At 37.1% G+C, this 20,550-nt stretch overlaps 1 protein-coding gene across 5 annotated transcripts in view; it reads right to left on the bottom strand.

Annotated features, from left to right (window-relative positions):
• The window catches only part of LOC135220542 (intermembrane lipid transfer protein VPS13A-like), a 311,374-nt gene that overhangs the window by 85,749 nt on the left and 205,075 nt on the right, over positions 1-20,550 (bottom strand). For 4 of the 5 annotated variants that reach the window (XM_064257729.1, XM_064257731.1, XM_064257733.1 and 1 more), the window contains exons 32-34: positions 12,276-12,302; positions 11,623-11,757; positions 8,245-8,375 (exon numbers count right to left, since the gene is read on the bottom strand). In XM_064257729.1, coding sequence (XP_064113799.1) covers positions 8,245-8,375; positions 11,623-11,757; positions 12,276-12,302 — 293 coding nt within the window. The remainder of the gene's footprint in view (positions 1-8,244; positions 8,376-11,622; positions 11,758-12,275; positions 12,303-20,550) is intronic. The other variant, XM_064257732.1, reaches the window with a different exon arrangement.

The raw sequence follows: 20,550 nt of genomic DNA, 5'->3' as shown, positions 1-20,550 counted from the left end.
TCAAAATGAAAAAATTTTCCAGAAACAAATTGATGTCATATATACTGTACTGTATTCCTACACATTATCTGGATGCTTCTAAGGAACTATTAGTGAAATATCATCAGGTATAGAAAATCACAAGACTCTCGCGATGAAGGGTTTTTAATTGCGATAAAAAGAAAAAGGCTCCAGATTATACAATTTTACCTATAGTAACTGATGTCATTAAAGAATAATAATGTAAGTGGATTGCCTCTTCATTTTACTAAAATTACCAAGGTACTGTATTGTCACAAATTGTCATTCTAGATAAGCCATGAATGTCAACTAAAACACTTTTTTTGGTTTTTATTCAAAATATACTGTACATGTAGAACATTACTATTTATTATTTCTATGTATTTAAACTTGAAAAAGTCCAGAGTTAGAAGGATATGTCTTTTCTAAGTCCTATTGATTTGCAATTTTGAGTTATAACTCATCCAGCAATGCAAAAAAAAGGCAATATATTTCTTTCCGTAATTAAGAATAACTTTTCTTTATGCATATCTCTGGCATCTCAATAAAGGGCCCAATAAGACATCGCAAATATAATCATATACGTATTTAAATAGTATTCACATTATTAAATTTCACATTAAGGTAATTCTCACCTAAAATTTAAAGTAAACAAACAGCTTTAACTATCTGCCAACTTGTATCACATCAGATACATTAATATGCAAAGCTTTAACTAAACTTCATCCTAGATCCAAGTACGTACAGCCACAAATTTACATTAGCAGAGAGACAAACAATCGAGAATAAAGACTGCACAACTGGCTCAAAGATTTCATTACTGTACTTTATTTGGTAAAACTGATTAATCGGGGAATGCTGGAATCTTCGACCGAAACATGACATACAACTGATCATTGATATGTATATATATATATATATATATATATATATATATATATATGTATATATATATATATATATCATATACATATATATATATATATATATATATATATATATATATATAATATATAATTTCGGTAGATCTAGGGTACTTAACCGCGGCGGCCTAGACTATGGCAGTTGCGGTTTTTCTATACAGTTTTACCTACTGGACAATAATATTAAGTAATATTTATTTGGACGACTGTAGCTAACCCCCCAGGGGACAGTACTAAACACGGCGAAATACATTGGACGGCCCCAAATCCCTAGTGGACGTCGTATCCGCGGTTACGTTCCTTGCAGTCCGTGCGGACTGCTTCTATAGAAATACCTATATATCTAAGTGCCCTCAATTAAAAAATTCTAGATCTGCCACTGATGGGAGGTGAAATGTTTTGGTCATTTAAGATTGCAAGAATTGTTGGAAGTGGTTTTCAGTCCGTATATTGCCGGAATGTAAACGTTTATCGAACCGTAAAAGCAGGATGCCATATCTTAAAAACTGACCATAGAAACTTCTTGAAAAGAATCTCATTATGTTTCCCACGCTCAAATTTTTCAGAACGTATTAGTGAATTAACCCAACCTAACCTAACCTAGTGGCAGGGCAAAAAACTGAGGCTGGTGCATTACTAGCAGTATACATCTCGGGAATTTGCTACAAGTCCAGGAGCACCAAATGCCTTAGATAATGCCTTTAATATACGAGACACCAAAGACGATGGTAGGAAAGCTACACAAGTTCTCGGAAATCATTATTTATGCAGCAGCAAATTTAGGATTACAGCCTTCTATCTGGAGTAGACATGCATGAAGTCTGAGGAAGAAAGTGCGACTGACTACGTTATTAGGGCTGAAACTGCAGTAAATTCTTTGAAGACGGCAAGTGAAACTATTAGTGATAGTTGACTAATACCAATGGTTCTCGAAGGATTACCTCAGTGTTTTAAATTGTTTTCAACTGTTATAAACCAGAAGGAGACTACGTACAGTTAGCTTTAGTGAGTCTAATAATGCCCTTAGGTGGTATGAAGAAACTAAAAGAAGCCTGCGAGTAGGCTTATATACAAGTGAAGATAATGTTATGATAATTACCAGAAGTAGTAGGTCTTCTGGTAGTGGTACGCCTTATAAAGTTTATTGTTTCTCAGGTGGAAAGGTAGGTCACAAGAAACCTGACTGTCCCAATAGACTTAAGAAGCATAAATGGTGTGACTTATCACAAACCTCATTCTCGTAATTCAGAAAATTGGATGACAAATCTAGTAGATCCAAACCTAAACTTGCAAGAATGATGTGACTGTCATAAATCTCGTTCTCATAATTCACAAGATTGTGGGACAAATCCAAACCGTGATGATTATGACATTTCTCGTTCATTTACTTTCACAGTACAGGATAATTTACCCATTGATATCCCTAATAGTCCTAATAACCCTAATGTGAAGTTTTGTCATGCAAATGCAATGCATACCTATTGTTTGCTAGTAGATACTGAGGCAACCTCTCACATTATAAGTGACAAAAGGAATTTTAAGAGGTTTGATAAGGATTTTATTTCATTTAATCCTCTCATTGAACTTGCCGAGGGTAGTAAAACTAATGGTATTGTAAAGGACATGGGCAATGTTCATGTGGTATTACATGACCATAAAGGTAATTCAGACAATGTACAATTAGGGAATGCTTTGTATGTACCGTCATACAAAGAAGATATATTTTCTGTGCACGCTGCTACTGAAAAGCAGTGCCTCTGATCTTTTTACCCATAATTATGCAAAACGTAAACCAGCAGATGGTACTATTTTTGACATTGAAAAGAAAGGTAAGTTGTATTCCATTAATAATTTATACTCTCACAAAAGTAACTCTCAAACTGTACAGGAGTGGCATACCGTTTTAGGTCACTGCACTGTAAAGAAGAAGTTGTTGTTGCCAATAAAAGCAGTTTGATTATGATATATGTGCTAAGGGTAAAATGTGTCAATTTAGGAATAGGGATGCAGAGAGGCGTGCCACTAACCAGGTTGAATTGGCTCAGTGTGATTTATTTGTTCCAATTGACCCTATCGCTAGGGGAGTTTTCAAGTATACAATTCCTTTTGTTATTCTGTATTAATTGTTGTCTATTTATTGAGATGCAAAAATGATTCTGTAAATGTGACAAAGAAATTTCTTGCTGACATTTCTCCACACGGTGTAGTATAACAGCACGACTGACAACGGTTTGGAATTTACTTCTAAAGGATTTAGGTCACTCCTCGTTAAGAAATTGTATTGAGCATGAATTTTCTGCACTGTAACCACCACATCAAAATAGAGAGGTCATGGCGTTTAATTTTCGACATGGCTAGATGTTTACTGATTCCATATTTCTCTGCTAGGGACGAATTTACTGTGTGCGGTGAATGTATAGTTGTACACTTCAGTTTGCGTAAGGAAATAAAAGAGGCTGTACACTCGTCTCACATAGCTGTAGAAGGATGCTTACGCAGAGCAAGAGTGCATACTTTGAATGCTGAATTAAAAGATTTTATTCTAGATGTGAAATTTGGAATAAATATAAAATTGCTCAACAAAAAGAGAGCCTCATGTCTCATGAATTAAGTGATAGGCCATGAGAAAAAGTGGGTGTAGACCTCTTTGAGCATAGTGGACACTATTTCATGGTAACCGTTGATTATTATAAAAATTTTTGGGAAGTTAACCTTAGAAAATACCAAAACATCCAGTGTGTTTCGTAAATTGAAGCCACACTTTGCAAGGTACGGGTCTGCCTCAGTACTCATAAGTGACTGTGGTTTTCAGTTCACTAATAAAGACTTTCAAAAGTTTACAATGGAAATGGGATATCGAACACTGAACATAAAAGCCTAAACATTCACAATCCATTGGATTAACAGAATCTGCAGTCAAAATAGCCAAGCAATTGATTAGGAAAGCCATAGGTAGTGGTAAAAATCCATATTTAGCCATGCTTGAATACAGAAACACACAAGCTCAAGGTACTGATTTTAGTCCAGCACAACACAGCTTAGGCAGACGCACACACTCATTCCAAATCTTTCAAAGTTAGTAAAACCTAGGGTAATTGGTACAGTACTTGTGAAGCAAAACAAGAGGTATTACAATGTTTGAAGTTCAGTGTACTATATTAGAAGCAATAAGGATCTAGATCCATTAATTGAAGGCGGTGAGATCAGGTTAAACCTGCTGTAATGGGTAAAAAGAATTGGGACAAGGGCATATAATGTTTCATTTGATAATGGTATAATAAGCCGTAAAGGGCCACTTTTGAGGAAAACCAATGAGTATGATTATGTCAACAGCAAAAAGCATGCCACTTAGATAGAAATGATAATGAAATTGTGTGAAAATAAACCAATGATGTCAGTGAGAGTTCTGTACTGACTGAAAATTATAACATCGATTTACCTTTTGCACCTCAATATAATGGTAAAGACTGAGAGTGTGATACGCAGTTGACTACAAGCATGAGAAGTACTAGATGTAAACTGAGTGTAAAATTTGACAATTTTGTAGTAACCAAGAAGTGAACTGTTATTTATTTAGTTTATCAAGAAGTCATTGAATTACTATGCCGTATTCTATGTGCATACAGATAGTTTTTTTTTTTTTAACTTTAACTCTTATGCATGCAAATATATATGCATGTTCATTTTGTTTCATTTAAAAACACAAAGGATGTTACAATATTAACATATATTGTGCTACATGTTATATATCATATCTTTGTGTCAGTTTTGAATATTACTCAATAAAGAAGCGCCGCTTTTTCACCACTTGTAAACATTGCCCTGCACTTTACTAGATGCATCCTTCCCTTATATCTCATGACATCATCTTAATTAAGTTCGTATAGTCACAGCCACTGACTCAGATTGATCTAGTATGGTAAGATTTTTTTTATCGATTATTGTTATAGGGTTAAAGATATGCCTAGAACGTATGACGAATCAATTTAATCTCCAGATGCAGCTCATCGGAGGGAGGCCATGAGGGAAGAAGTGAGAGCACTGGAAGAGAACGACACATGGGCTTTCACCCCTACCTGAAGGTCGCTCTCTAGTAGGAGGTTAGATAGGTCTATAATGTCAAACTAGGGCCTAATAAAGATGAAAAGTATAAGGCAAGATATGAGCCTAAGGGCTATTCACAAATTCAGGATATACAAATTCAGCCTGCATTACCTCAGCACGAATGTTAATGCAGTTTAGTATCCAGTGCAATCTTTTGATACACCAAATGGATGTAAAGACTGCGTACGTATTTAAACGCATACATCGATTGTGCCATTTATTTAACCCAGCCAGAAGGCTTTGTTAAAAATGGCAATAATAATGAAAAACTTTTTTCGACTGAAAAAGTTGTTGTATGGCCTTAAATGCAAAGCAGCCATAACTGGAAAAACCTTTTACATGGTTTTCTTTTGTCTAATAATTTCTTACAATTTCTTGCAAATCCTTGTGTCTATACTCAGGGACGTTAACTATGGCAAAATTTGGGAGGGGCCTCCAGGCTTGTTGAGGGAAGATACTTGAGATTGTATAGTAATTACATGTATTTGTATACCATATAGAGAAATGACATACACAGTAAAATTACAGATTAGTTCTAGTTCCCTATTATGACATAAACATAATTATGATGTTGTTGAAGTTGTTCTTTGCACATCCACAAATTACAGTTGCACACCGAACCTGCTGCTGATACATACATAATAAATTGTAAATATTATTGATGAATTTCAGATGAGAAATCATAAATCAATAATTCATATGTATTTAAAGAGATACCATCATCTCCTAACGTCTAGAAGCATTGTTCCAGAATCTGTCCACTACCTTCTGAAGATTTTGCGACTGTAGTTATTCGGCTTGAACTGCTGAGACCTTAAGGTGTCACTCAGACTAGTCTGACTCATGGTGCTCTTCACGGAGCTCTTAACAAACTTGAGGGAAGAAGATGACCTCTCACACGAACACAATGACACTGGTAAGGTTAACACCAATTGATATGCTCATATAACATTTGGATAAAGCTCCATTTTATTTTCCACCATATGCAGGTAGGTTTCATGGATGCCTTGAGATGGCTTTAATTCATCTGATGATGAGAATGCATTGCAAAATAGCCTGTAGTATTCCAAAATGATTTCGTCATCCAAATCCTTCAGGCAAAATTACCTTGGCTTCTCAGTCTTGTCAATTTTTGTGATGCATGGATTCTTCAGGCAGTCAGTTGTGGTGAGAAGAGGCATAAAATCAGAATGGAACCTGCTACTCTGGGCAGATAAAAATAGATCGACTGTTTCAAAAAAGAAATTTATCTTTATATTTTTATTTACGATCCAGTACTGTTTCATTCTGTGCATTCCCATCCAAAATCCTTGATGTTTACCTGAGACGTTTTTCAATGATTTCAACATCAATTGACTTGGCCATTGTGGTAGCCAGATTCCAGTACTCTTCGACCTGTTCATCGGAAATCTTCTTGCTGATCTCTGAAATTAGTGCTTGGAACAGATGCTGCAGCAATGTTATGAGTTTTACTTTGCAGATTCTTTGATACAATGGGCGACAGCTTCAAAAGACCAGTCAATACCGTCAAAGTCAAGTAAAATTAAAAATCAATTGATCTTAGGAAAGATACTGCTTCACCTCCTGTCTGACAGTCATAACTTGATTCCATGATTGCATTCAAGGTTTACACAACTCCAATAATATTATCTGCTAGAGCTCTGCAATTGTCAAACCGAGTTGACCACCATGTCATGAAAGTGAGTACAAAGTTTAGCTGCCTCATTCCAACCCAGTTTGATTCTTCCTCCCTCTTGGCTTGTGAAATGATCTGGTCACGTATAACTTTGAAGACTGCATTTCATTTTGTAGAGCCCTCAGTAAAAGCAAAAAGACTTTGCACAATGACAAAAAAGTTTTGAATTGCTGTGTTTTTCAACACGTGTCAACAAGTGTCAACAATGACAAAATTCAGTCGATGTGCTTAACAGTCCACAAAATATTCTGTGCCACATATCTCCCTCAGACATAGTGGAACACCCATTGTATCCCTGTCCACGAATATTCGTCATTTTCAACTGAAACTTGTCAAATATCGAATTTAAGATTACGATAATCCTGCTGCCGTCATTTCTCTGGCATGGGGGCCGCCTGAGCTCCCTGGGCACCATGGGCATGATGTCCCTGTCTATACTAAATTGGAAAATAATGTGAGGGTAATAAGTGTGATTTGGGTTGATGACATAATGATTGCTCCTAATTGTAGAAAAGTTCTAGTTGGTGTAAAAATGTCCTTATGTAACAGATTCAAAATTAAAGACTTAGGGAAATTAAGTTGATTCTTGAGTATGGAATTTAAATTTGTGAACCCCAATTTTATCACAAAATTAAGCTATGTAAAGTTAACAACATACATGAACTGAAAGGTGGACTTGCGCCAACGTACTACTTACAAAAGGAAATCAACTTTAAAACAATAGATAACGAGGTTCCAAACGCACACAAGACCAAGAGAGGGAAGTTTCAAAAGTCCGTGGAAAAAATCCCATGACCTCAGTCTCCAGAATCCTGTCAGTCTCTAAAGATTTAAAAAAAAAAATAAACCTTACTGTGCAACATTTCACCTATTCGATTTTTCCAATATTGATATTCGCACAAACTACAATATTTCATATGTCCAAAATCGAATTCGTCGCTTAAATCTGTGAAGGGATATTTATAAATCTCATTTCAAAGCGTGAAAAAAAAGCAATTATCCCTATGTTGACATCAGTAAATTGTTGCCTTGACTGGTTTGCGTGTCACAGATTATGGTCGGTTACATGGAAATACACCAGACCTGCGCACGGGACTACCTGTTGTTTCCATATCATGGGCTACACTGCCCTAAAAATTTGAGTCTGCCCAAACTTTATGGGGGTTACAGCCACCCTCAGCCCTCCCTTGCTTGTACGCCTATAGTATTAAGTGTCAAGTCAAGACTTACGATATGTCATTTATTACTAAATATATCAAAGTTTGTTTAATTTTACTATTTTATGTTTACCCATTTTCTATGCTAATCACTAGCACCTCTGCTGGTGAAGATTGTAAGTAACGTAACTTGAATGAGAAGATATAAAACATGTGGCCAGTGAAATGATTATCTGCATTTTACTGAAGCATTCTCCCCATCCCACCGTCAAGCTACCTCATCTCAGCATTCTTAAAAACAAAAGAGTGTAATATAATATTATGATCCAAACTTTATGTACTGGGAACCTTAAATATCACATACTTTATGGTAGTAAACTGGCCCATGGACGAATGAAGTAAAAGACATGATGATAGGCACGGGTGGATGGCTCCAAATTCATTGGAAGGATAAAATACTGCTGGAAAAACTGCATCTGAGAGCTGGTTGTCAAGCTGGAAGAGAGAGAATTATATATGAATATCATGAACAAATGACAACAGAAAAATGTTAAAGGACATGGCCATTTATACCTAATAAATATGAGTATAGGATTTATGAGTATAAAAATATTGTTACTGATAATATTCCACAGAGGTATGGGGCATCACAGAAAAATTGGTTATGCTGTGTATCTCCTGCAGCTCAGAAAAAGTGTGTTACGGAAAGTAAAAATGCCAAAGGAAAGCTAGTTAGATTATGTGTTAGTGCAGAGCAAACCCATGAATGTTATGGTGAGAGGAGTGGAACTATATATATGATCATTTCTGGTTGAAGTGAAAGTTAAGGCAAATCAGAGTTTGAGTTAGCTGGAGCTGAATGGGTAAAAATGTGGCATATTAGAAGTATATGGATGAAAAATTAGTTACAGTTAAAGACACAGGTGGAAGAAGTATATGAAGTGTACACTTCTAGGATGGAGTCATAGCAGGCAAGGAGTATTTGTACGCATAAAATTAGGAAATAAGAGGTTTGGTACAGGAAGAAAATTATATGACATTAGGAAAAGCTATGTACAAGTATGCAGGGGAAGTCAAGTAATAATAAATTAGAGGGAATATGAGTAAGAACTCTGGGGTGAAGATGATGTTCTGCAGGGAAGTAAATGCTGAGAGAAAGTTTAAAGAGCAAATGCATTTCCCAACAAAAGATGCAGATAGAATTACAAATGGTATGTACAATAATTGAACTTTTCAGGGGATTATTGAAAAAGGAGAGTACCACTTTTGAGCCACAGCTATGTAGGAGAGAAAATTCAAAATAAAAAGAGGCAGTCCTCAGTTATCAGCGGGTCTCTGATAAGTGAAAACCACCATTAACCAAAATGTGGCAATTTATGGCACTTATGGCACCAAATTTTGGTTGATGGTGCCAATAACCAGTTTATGGCACCATAACTATTATTGGAACATTACGGTGCCAAATTTTGGTTAACCCTTAAATGCTGACTGGACGTATTTTACGTCGACATTTTTTGTCTCTCGGGTGCCGACTGGACGTATTTTACGTCGACATACAAAAGTTTTTTTAAAAATTCGCGGAAAAATACTTTTAGGCCTACCAGCCGAAAACTCTTGAATCACGCGCCTTGGGGGATGCTGGGAGTTCACGGATCAAGGTGTTGTTTTGTTTATAATCGTTATGCAGGCGCGCAAGCGCGAATTTCTTTCTTGCCGCACTAAAAAGTATCTGTGACACATCTCGGAAATGATTTCGTCACTTTGACATAATTTTTGTACCATTTTAAATTAGCCGTTACATGGAGTATTATATATGAAAATGTGCGCATTTTTATGAAGAATACAAAAACAAAATACTCATGATTGTAGCTTTTATCAGTTTAGAGATATTTTCATATAAATAACGATAAGTGCAAAAATTTCAACCTTCGGTCAAATTTGACTCTACCGAAATGGTCAAAAAACGCAATTGTAAGCTAAAACTCTTATATTTTAGTAATATTCAATCATTTACCTTAATTTTGCAACTAATTGGAAGTCTCTAGCACAATATTTCGATTTATGGTGAATTTATGAAAAAAATAACATTTTCTTTACGTCCGCGCGGTAACTCTTCCGAAAAAATCATACTTGCGATTTTGGTAATGTTTGCACCATTTTAAATTAGCCGTTACATAAAGTTTTATATATGAAAATGTGCGCAATTTCATGCAGAATACAACGAAAGTTAATTGAAGGTTGTAGCTTTTCTCATTTTTGAAATATTTGCATATAAATCACGATAAATAGAAAAAAAACCACATTTGGTCAAATTTGACTCTACCGAAATGGTCGAAAAACGCAATTGTAAGCTAAAACTCTTACAGTCTAGTAATATTCAGTCATTTATCTTCATCTTGAAACAAATTCGAAGTCTCTAGCACAATATTTAGATTTATGGTGAATTAAAAAATAAAACTTTCCTTCCCTCCGCGCGCGGATTCTCCGCCACAAATCTCCGAAATGTATACGTCCCATTCTCGGAATACTTGCTCCGTTTCATATTAGGCATTTCATAGAGTATTATATATGAAAATGTGTGCAATTTCATGTAGAATAAAACGAAAAATATTTGAAGGTTGTACCTTTTCTTATTTCCGAAATAATTGCATATAAAAAAATATATCTAAAAAAATTCGACATTCGGTCAACTTTAACTCGTCAGATATGGTCGACAACTGCAATTGTAAGCTAATACTCTTACAGTATAGTAATAATCAATCATTTGTCTTCATTTTGAAAGAAATTGGAAGTCTCTAGGACAATATTTAGATTTATGGTGAATTTTTGAAAAAAATATTTGTTAACGTCCGTGCGTTACGAATTCATGCATTATTTTGTGATAATATTTTCCCTGTGTTGCTTTCATCGTTTTACAATGTGTTATATACCAAAATGATGGCAATTTAGTGTACATTACAACGAAAAAAAGTAACTAGTTACCTTTAACCGTTTTGCGCACAGTGTGATTTGAATACAATTATATATGAAATTTCGTTTTTGCGCTATCATATATCGCATTATTTATATATGATAATGATAATTTTTTTCATAAAAAAAGGAGCCAAAAATAAACTCTTAATCTTGAAAACTAAGCGCGCTGTGATTTTTTGAAAAAAATATTTTTTCCGCTTCCGCGCTCACTCTGAAACACCTCTGGCACACGGGAGACAATTTTTTTTTTACCGCTTCGGCGTTTAAGGGTTAATGGCACCATAACTCTATTATTGGCACCTAATGGGGCCAATAACCAAAACTTGGCCCATTATCGCGCCATAAATTACCGATTTTATGGTGCTTAAAACTGGATTGCCATTAACTGGGGACTGCTTGCTACATTTATATATATATATATATCTATATATATTCAAATTTGAATGAGAAGGATGAAATATTCAGCATGAATACATTACTCAGTAAATATCTGAATTATCATTAAACATCATAATTACCAATTATAAATGGTACTGTGATGGGTTTAAATTGGTTTATTGATAATGTATGGAAATCAGGATGGCCAATTCAAATACACTCAATTGTACACATACAATAAACATAAATATCATATGCATATTAAAATGAGACTCTTTCTAAAACTTAAGACAGACTTAACTCATTGATAAACTGAAATTGAGCATGCTCATCCGCATTGTTGAGGGTATGTCATATATATAACCTGATACATTTTACTTATATTCAATACCTGAATACGATGTAATTCTGCAGCGGCATATACAAAGTGAGGTGAATGTCTGTAATGAAGCCACAAAGCAGGTCGTTTTGTTCGCCTCATTCTACAGCCAAAGGGTCGTGTCATGTACATTTTCTCCAAGTCAACCTGCACCAGGAAAAAAAAAAGGTCATTATTCTTTCTGCGATAATGTAGATATGCTGTAACCACATTTGCACGCCACAACATAAACACAATTAATGAAAAAGCTACTTCTTTATCATTCATGTTTGCAATCACTTGTCATGTTAACCTACTTTCTACTTAAGAAATGTAATTTGGTACACATTATTCCCTTACAATTTGGTTATTCTGTATATCATATACCTTATAATTAAGGGTATGTATTGTATACCACATTTTTAAATCAATCATATTGGCACACTTGACTGCATATGTGTATAATATAATAAGCTGCAGTGAGTGCATGATATTATACTTCAGGTAGAAAAGATCACTATGTATTCCTGAAAGCAGCAACTCTTCAGTTGGCCTTTCTCTCTGGTCTTTCAACTGAAATTTTTGTATTTGATTAAGCACTAAACGAGTACTTGAAAAATATTAGGCTTCAAACAGAAAGGATTTAACCAATCAAAATGTGCAACAAAAGACAAAAAATAACTTACCTCAGCTTTTATCGATTTCTTTTTCATCTAGAAGAAAAGTAAAAAAAAGAACCTAAATTACAAAAATAAATTCTTAAGAGCAATACAAAATATTGCATTTCTACTACAAAGATAAGGAGAAGCATTATGATTTTGTGCCATTCTAAGCAAATCTTGCTGCTAATGGTATAAAAAAGCTATTGTCAAAAAAGAAGCTTTACATTCAACTAAAATATATCTACTTGAAATTCTTTCCATATCTACAGACATATTTCTGAAAAAGATATTCAGCAAAGGTACACAAGGAACTGGTGCTTACTAGTAATAGATTGGTGCCATGCTTTTTAAAATATTCTGGTTAAGCAGTAAGAAAATATATGCACTTTGAAACACCGAGACTGTGCAAAACTATATGAGAAAACCAACCAGCATACAAGCATTTCCTTGACATACGATAATTTTTATGACCATAAACAATTTATCTGTATACCACAAATCGTAAATCAATTACCAGTTATCTATTATTGAAGAGTTATCTAAAGCACTATGTAAGTCCTACATATTTGGAATACTGTAAAATGTAGAATGAAGTAGAATAGTACCTCAATTGTTCTAATTACAGAATGAAGTGTTAATTATAACCATGCATGGTTTCTTCAAATTTCTTATTTGGTTACATTGTAAGGAAATGAATTTTCACATTACCCTGAAAATTATTTAGGACAATAATCCAATAACTATGAATATCTAAATTACTGGTGACAGTACAATTCAAAGGTCCCCACAAGCATCATGATTTACAAAATGTTTGATCATATTTCAGCATTGACAAGAATGGTAGACCAAGTGGCTAAATCAACTTCATTTAATTTGTTTCTGAGACAATATGATATTGAATTTCCAACTTTCTCATTTATTAGACAATACATGTCAAAAAAAAAAAAAAAAAAAAAAAAAACTCAGCTGATTTGTATCCTTAATTGTTCGGTTTGCTAGTAAAACCACCAAGACTTTGGGGACTAAGAGTTTAATTTTTCTTGAACATGAAAGATTATAAATGGAAATCGTATTGTGGATCCAAGATTTAAAAGATCACTCTGTGTATATCTCAAGTGATATATAAGTTAAATAAAAGAGGTTGATCTTTTGGAATCCATAGACAGTAATACTTACAAGGTTTTAATATTAAGCATCCAAAAAGGCGAATAGTATCATTAATCCTTCAGGAGGAACCTACAAAGTGCTTTAAGCCATCTGACTAGCAATTTCTGCATCATCAACCAGAATGTTACACAGCTAGCTAGTTCATTCCTTGTTTGTCAGTAATTTTGATTAGTAAGAACACTTTTTTGTGAACTTTTTCTGTAATATTTTAATTTAGCATGGCGTCTTGATGGCCAGACATGTTATTAAGCCAAAACAGATTACAGTATTTTGTGAAACTATGTTTAGCCTGTCATAAGTAAGGCTGTTTCCCCAAGAAAAATTCTCTGTTTTAGTGAAAGAGCACTTGAATGGATAGAAAGTTTTAAGTGTAGAATACAAGTACGATCTATATTTAAAAAAACTTGTGTAAGTTGCAAGGGTTTTTCCCATTTTGCTGAGTTTTCTGTCACAATACCTGTATTCAAACTGTTGGAATTAAGTTTCATATAGTATTAGCAATACTATAATGGATATGCATTATAGTATTGCTAATACTACAATTTTAAGGGCAAAACAATCAGGATAAAAAATTGCTCTGTGCATCCTGGTGTGGGTAGGACCTTGGGCTAAGACCCCTGGCTAGGAATCTAAATTACCCTCCAACGTGACTGAGAATGATTGTACTCCAGTAATAATCTTGTCCCAGATAATCAATGAGGTTTACATTTCTGGCTTTATAATCAGGTTGGTGTTATCTCTTCAAGGTAAAATAGGAGAAAGACGGTTTTGAATCAGTTCCTGATGATGTTATACTGTCGGTAAAAAATTACCATTCCTCCTTTTTGGTAATTTACATATAATGTTAACTTATCTCCATCTATTTGCTTATAAACTCATCATCTCTATTCTGAACACTATACTGAGGGAATCATTACTTTATCAGTTCTGTCCTCATTCCTGCCAGGCAACATGGGTCTTCTTCACATCACTTACTATGGCTATGCCTCACCACATCCAATGGACTGTGAGATTCTTTCGTCAATATTTGTTCATTACAACTAAAGTTGTATGTTTAGTTAAGTTTGAGTTACGCTTCAATTCTTATCTCCATCAATCCACCGTTTTCTGGTGATGGTGCTTACTTCGAGGATACTAACTAACTTTGGACCAAAAATAGAATTTTGATTTTGAAAACTATTTTTGGCATATTACATCAGTCATATGAATTTCTTATATATATATCTATATATATATATATATATATATATATATAATATATAGATATATATATATATAGAAGATCTAGGTCTGTATCAGCTGGGTTCTTTAATGGAAAGTTCCATGAGGAATGGTTACTCTTACTTCCTCATGAATCCTATTTTGTGATTCAAAGAGAACTGGCTGGTTCTGGGCAAACTTTTAGATTGACAGCTTTTGTAGTTCTTGGATCTATGGCTTTCGTTTTTCTTCACCAGCCTTCAAAAGACATTTCTGCATCAAAACATTACCCTTTGGAGAATGACTGGTGCCCTAGGCTAAACCTAATAAATATAAATGTACTTCATAAACTATGAAAACTATATTAAAATTAGATAATCGTCTGGTGTATGTCTAATGGTACAACTTTTGGAGGAATTACTCATATTGGTTTTGCTTTCTTTAATTAGTTTGCATTTGCTGACCATAGTCTTGGGAATTGAGTTCTACTGGATATCATTCAAAGAACTTCCCAGTGCTACTTTCATATGAAAATTACTGCTCTCTACTATTTCCTTGAAATAATTTATGTTTTAGCATATAAAACAGCAATAGTGAAAATAAAGATAAGGCAGTCCCTGGTTATTGGGGAGACTTCCATTCTTGCCGGGGTGCTGATAAGCCAAAACTGTCATTAACTGAAACTCAGCGATTTATGTGCTTACAGCGCCAAGTTTCGGTTTATGTTGCCTATGTTATGGCGCCATAACTCTATCATCGGCTAACAGAAACTTGGCCCATTATGGTGCCATAAATCGCTGATTTTATGGCATCAGACAATTGCCATAAAACTGGATCGCCATTAACCAAGTCCACCGATAAACGGAGACTGCCTACTCCATTACGTTTTACCAGCAACAAACACTGACTAATCTTCATTACAGTAATGTTATTACTGCATATATTTTTCTTAAAACTTAGCCAAAAAAAACTATTACAGCCAATTCATGAGACTCTGTAAATCAATTGCTCATAAGTTGAATTGTGCATAACAAGCATGGAATAATTTTATAATACATTCTATGTTACATGTTACAGTGCGGCATCTAAACACACCACAAGTAGTGTAGGTCATTTGCTGTCAAATAACTTTCATAATATTGCCTTCAACAGATTAAATTGTCATCCTTTTACAATAAATTATGCTGTATATAAAATTAAAAGAAGCCCATTGCTAATAAAAATTTAAGGGGCTGAGTACCTGAGTGCTAATCTGTGGCCACTGAGAAACTGCTTACTAGTGGTTTGTCCTGACTATTTTACTGACAATAAAAAATGACTGTACTTTATGTAAGGTTTGTGAATACATATATACCATGGACAGCAAATTAACTTACTGCATATGACTCTTAACAATGAAGCCCCCCCGAAAAAAATATAAAACAATAAGTAAAATGAATATATATATATATATATATAGATATATATATATATATATATATTATATTATGTATATCTATATATATATATCATATATATATATATAATTCAGAAAATGCGTTTGCTTTCGTGGTTAGTATTTTCTCCTAATATCTAGTCTTTACAGACATATTCTCATATGTATCATGATGAATATTTTGAATATTCCCAGGGCATAACAACAGAATAAAATATTGCAATTTAAAATCATCAAATCCACGGTATCAGCTCATCAAATGCCTGTTTTGTTGCACAAATTTTTTGTGAAAGTTTTATTTATTCATTTGGTGAAAGTTTTATTTTATTTAATCTTTTATTTCCTATATAAATCAAAAGAATAATATACACTTTCAGCCCTTCTTCGTTTGAAATATTCATGTACTTATCAACCTTCTATATCAATTATGTACATATTACATAAAACAAAAAAGGTTAATAATAAAGAACACTAAATAATATGAAGTAATGCAGTTTATCTTCCTCTTTTTCTTAGTTGTACTGTGAGGTCGGAAAGAGACAGAACTGAGTACTAACTCGGGGCACGAGGTATACATAGCAGTGAGCTGACGGAAACGGAGTGCCCGACACTGTCTCTCGCTACCCACACACGGGCAGAGGAGAATTTGTGCTTCTTGGCAGTTAATCAAATAACAATAGTGAAAGAATATTGGACATACAATGATGAATTATATATTGGCATAAATGCCAGGAAATTCTACATACAAGTATATACATGTGGTTCTTGGTGCATTGCTAGATTAGATACATGACCGTGATTAGTGGGTAAAAAAGGTCTTTACAAGCACTCCCCCTAAATAAGCAATTGTTAATGATCAACAATGAATAATTACTAATGAATAATTGGAAGATCTGTATAATGTTAATCATGATATCTTGTGGTGTCAGGAGCTGTTCCCGAGTTCTTGATGTCTGTGGTTGTGGGGTGGTTTCGACTGTCGAGTCATCCGGTGGGCTTGCCAGTCAGGTGGAGTCGTTCGTTCGGCCCCTGGGACGACCTCGACCTCGTTTTGGGATGTCGATTTCTTCGTTTGAGGTCTTGCTTTGTGGAGGAATTCTTGTATGACTGCTGGTCCCCTCACAGGTTTTGTTATCCACCAGGAAGGCTGGCTTCAACCTGTCGACGGATACCCAATCTTCATGCCTGTGGATGTTAACAAGGGAGGCCTTGTACTTTCTTGTTATAACACGGTATGATCCTCTGTATGGTCTGGTCAGGGGTGGGCGGGCGTTGTCCCTCAGAAGACGTGTGTGTAGGTTCTCAGCCCTTCTGGGCTGTAGTTATGTGTCCTGTCCGCAAAAGTCATCCAGCAGGGTGCGAACTCCTTCACTATTTCAGTTAGTCTTAGAAGGGGTGTATCTCAGTCATCTGGTTCCATAGGGAAGAATTCCCCCGGCACTGCCAGTGCTTCCCCGTAGACTTTTTCTGCAGGTGATTCCTCACCATTTGCTTTCAGTGCTGTTTGGAGACCTAGCAGGACCAAGGGCAGCTGTGCCTCCCAATTTTTGTCGGTACACCGTGCCATCAGCGCTGCTTTTAATGAATGGTGGGCCCTTTCCACCATTCCATTGGCTACAGGCTTGAATGCCGTCTTACTGTGGAGCGCTGTCCCCATCAGGTGTACCAGAGAGACCCAGAGTTCTGACAGGAATCCCGAGCCCCTGTCTGTAGTTATGTTGTCCACCACACCGAAATGGCTTATCCAACTTGATGGTAGGGCTTCCGTGCAGGCGCTTGTCGATGCTTCTGCCATCGAGGTTGCTTCCGGCCATCTTGTAGAATGGTCTATGACTGTTGAGAGGTATCTGGCACCCCTGATTGTGGCAGAGGTCCCACGACATCCAAGTGGGTGTGCCTGAACTGTCTTCATGGTTGAGGGAAGTCTTGGATGCCTGATTCCATGTGTCAGGTGATATTGCTTGTTTGGCATGGTATGCAGCTCTTTGCCCATCTTTGCACATCCTTTTCTATCCTGTGCTACACGAACTTCTTGGTTATCAGGCGCATTGTTGTACGTCCTGATGGATGGGAGAGGGCGTGGATGATGTTGAGCACCTGCTTCCTTCATGACACAGGTATCAGGAGGTGTGGGCGGCGCCCATGCTGGTGTCGCAGAGAAATGTCGATCCAGATTCTCCTACTGCCACGTCTTTCCACTTCAGTACGGTGAGTGCTGTGCTGGCATTTCAGGGTCTGTGGATTGTTCCTTTGCCAGGTCCTTGTAGTCAATGCCCAGGTGGACTGAATTTATTTCAATTCTTGATAGGGTGTTAGCTACCGGGTTCTTCTTTCCGGGGACGTAGCTGATGGTGTACTTGAGTTCAGATATAGTGGCCAAGTACCACTGCTGTCTTGCCGACCACACATCTCCCACCTTCATGAAAGCATGTACCAAAGGCTTGTGGTCTGTCAGGATGGTGTATGGGCTGCCGTTTAGGAGGTACTTGAAGTGTCGCATGGCTTGGTAGATTGCCAGTAGTTCCCTATTGAATACACAGCAGCGGGTCTCTGATGGCTTTCACTTGTGTGTAAAGAATGCAAGTGGGTGGGGGCATTGCTGGTGGTGGGGTCCAGATATGTGGCTTTGGCGAGGGCTGTCTTAGTCTACTCGAATGTCTTCTACTGCGATATTTCTCATGTCAATGCTCTTGGCTTCCCCTTCAGAACCTTGGTCAGGGGATACATGATATGGGCGATATCCGGCACAAATTGTTGGTAGTAGTTGACCATGCCGAGGAACTCCTGCAGGGATTTGATTGTTTTCGGTGAAGGGAAGTCTTCCACTGCTTTACCTTGAAGGCCATGAGGTGGACACCTGTCGGGAAGACCTCATGTCCAAGGAAGTCTACGTTCTCTACACCAAAGGAACACTTGTTGAATCTGATAATCAATCCATTCTCCTGAAGGTGTTTCAGGTGCTCTTTCAGGGCTCTGGAGAAGATCAGGATGTCGTCCACTTAGCAGACGCAGGAAGGTAGGTCCTCCAAGCTGCTGGCCATCAGGCATTGGAATGTGACCCCAGCGTTCCTGAGGCCAAAGGTGGAGTAGGAGAAGGTATATGTTCCAACTGGCATGATAATGGCCATCTTCAGGATGTCTTCAGAATGTACTGGCACCTGAAAATAAGATTTAAGTAGCCCTGTGTAGGGCTCCTGTCAGGTCCTGCATGTTTGTCAGGGGATAGTGGTCAGGCATTGTTGCCAGGTTTAACCAATGGTAGTCCCCACAGGGCCTCCAGGAACTGTGGGATTGATGCCTTTTTGTAAATATCCATTGTTTCCATTTCAGCGAATGCTTGTTTTGCATCCTAGAGCTTCTTGGGCAGCAGGAGGCGAAATTTGACATGTGTGGGCAGGCCCGTGGTGTTGATGTGGTGGTGGTGGATGCCATGCTTGGCTTGTGTTCCTGGCACCTGGCATAGTTCTGGCTTAAAGACATCTGGGAAGTTGTGCAGGAGGGTGCTGTATTTGGACGACGTGGCAGTGTACACAGTGGGCATTCTTGGGATGGCAGCAAGCAGGCGTTTTGGGCCGACATCCACCAGCAGACCATGTTGTGCAAGAAAATTGGTACTCAGTAGAGGGAATCTGACGTCCACGATGACGAAGGGCAACTTGTATTTATGACCAAGGATGGGTATCCTGCGAGTCTGGGTTCCGTAGCAGAGGATGGGGCTTCTGTTTGCAGCTACTAGCATGGCTGTGGAGTTGGGCAGGTGGTCGAGGTCCTCCCTTGATGGCGGAAAGACTGACGAATGCATGGCTCCCGTGTCTACCAGCATCTGACGCCCCGAGATCACGTCGTGGATGCAAAATCCCATTGGTTGCAATTCCCTGTTGTTCACGGCCACTGCTGTAATGAGTGGTCGCCCCCTAAGTTTTTTGTGAACACACAGGGAGCTCTGCAGTTTCTGGCATTCTTTCCCAATCTTCAGTGGAAATAACACCAGGCTGGATTCGTCCACGTCCTCTGCTGCTGCTGCGCCATCTTTTTTCTGTATATTGCGTGTGTGTCCCATTCTTCGACCTCCTCTGCTGTCAGGCTGCAGGCTACAAGTGCTGCGTGATGCTCACCAGTTTGTCCATTGGAAGTGTGTCTGACTCTGTATTTTGCGCCCTCACTTCCTGTGGAAGGCGCTGCAGGAATATTTCTCGGTTTAGGCTGACCTCCCTTCTTCTTCCATCTTCACTGAAGTCTGGCAGCATCAGGAGACCTTGTAGTTTATCCCAGGTGTCCTTGGGCGACGCGTCCCCCCAGGGGCTGGTTCATCTGGTCCAGGGCGCATTGGGCTCTCTCTGGGATGGGCATGGAGTATATCTCAATGAGCTTTTTGCTTAAGTGTTCATATTTGATTTTTTCCATCTGTGCATCTAGCCAAGGGTTGATTTTGTTGAAAACCTTCTCTGGCAGCTTCAATCATGGTGATGTCTGCCTTGGTTTCTTCGTCCGTGACTC

The sequence above is a fragment of the Macrobrachium nipponense genome, chromosome 2 (genome assembly GCF_015104395.2).
Source record: "Macrobrachium nipponense isolate FS-2020 chromosome 2, ASM1510439v2, whole genome shotgun sequence".
NCBI classification, from domain to species: Eukaryota; Metazoa; Arthropoda; class Malacostraca; order Decapoda; family Palaemonidae; genus Macrobrachium; species Macrobrachium nipponense.
This window is presented reverse-complemented; position numbering and strand designations above follow the sequence as displayed.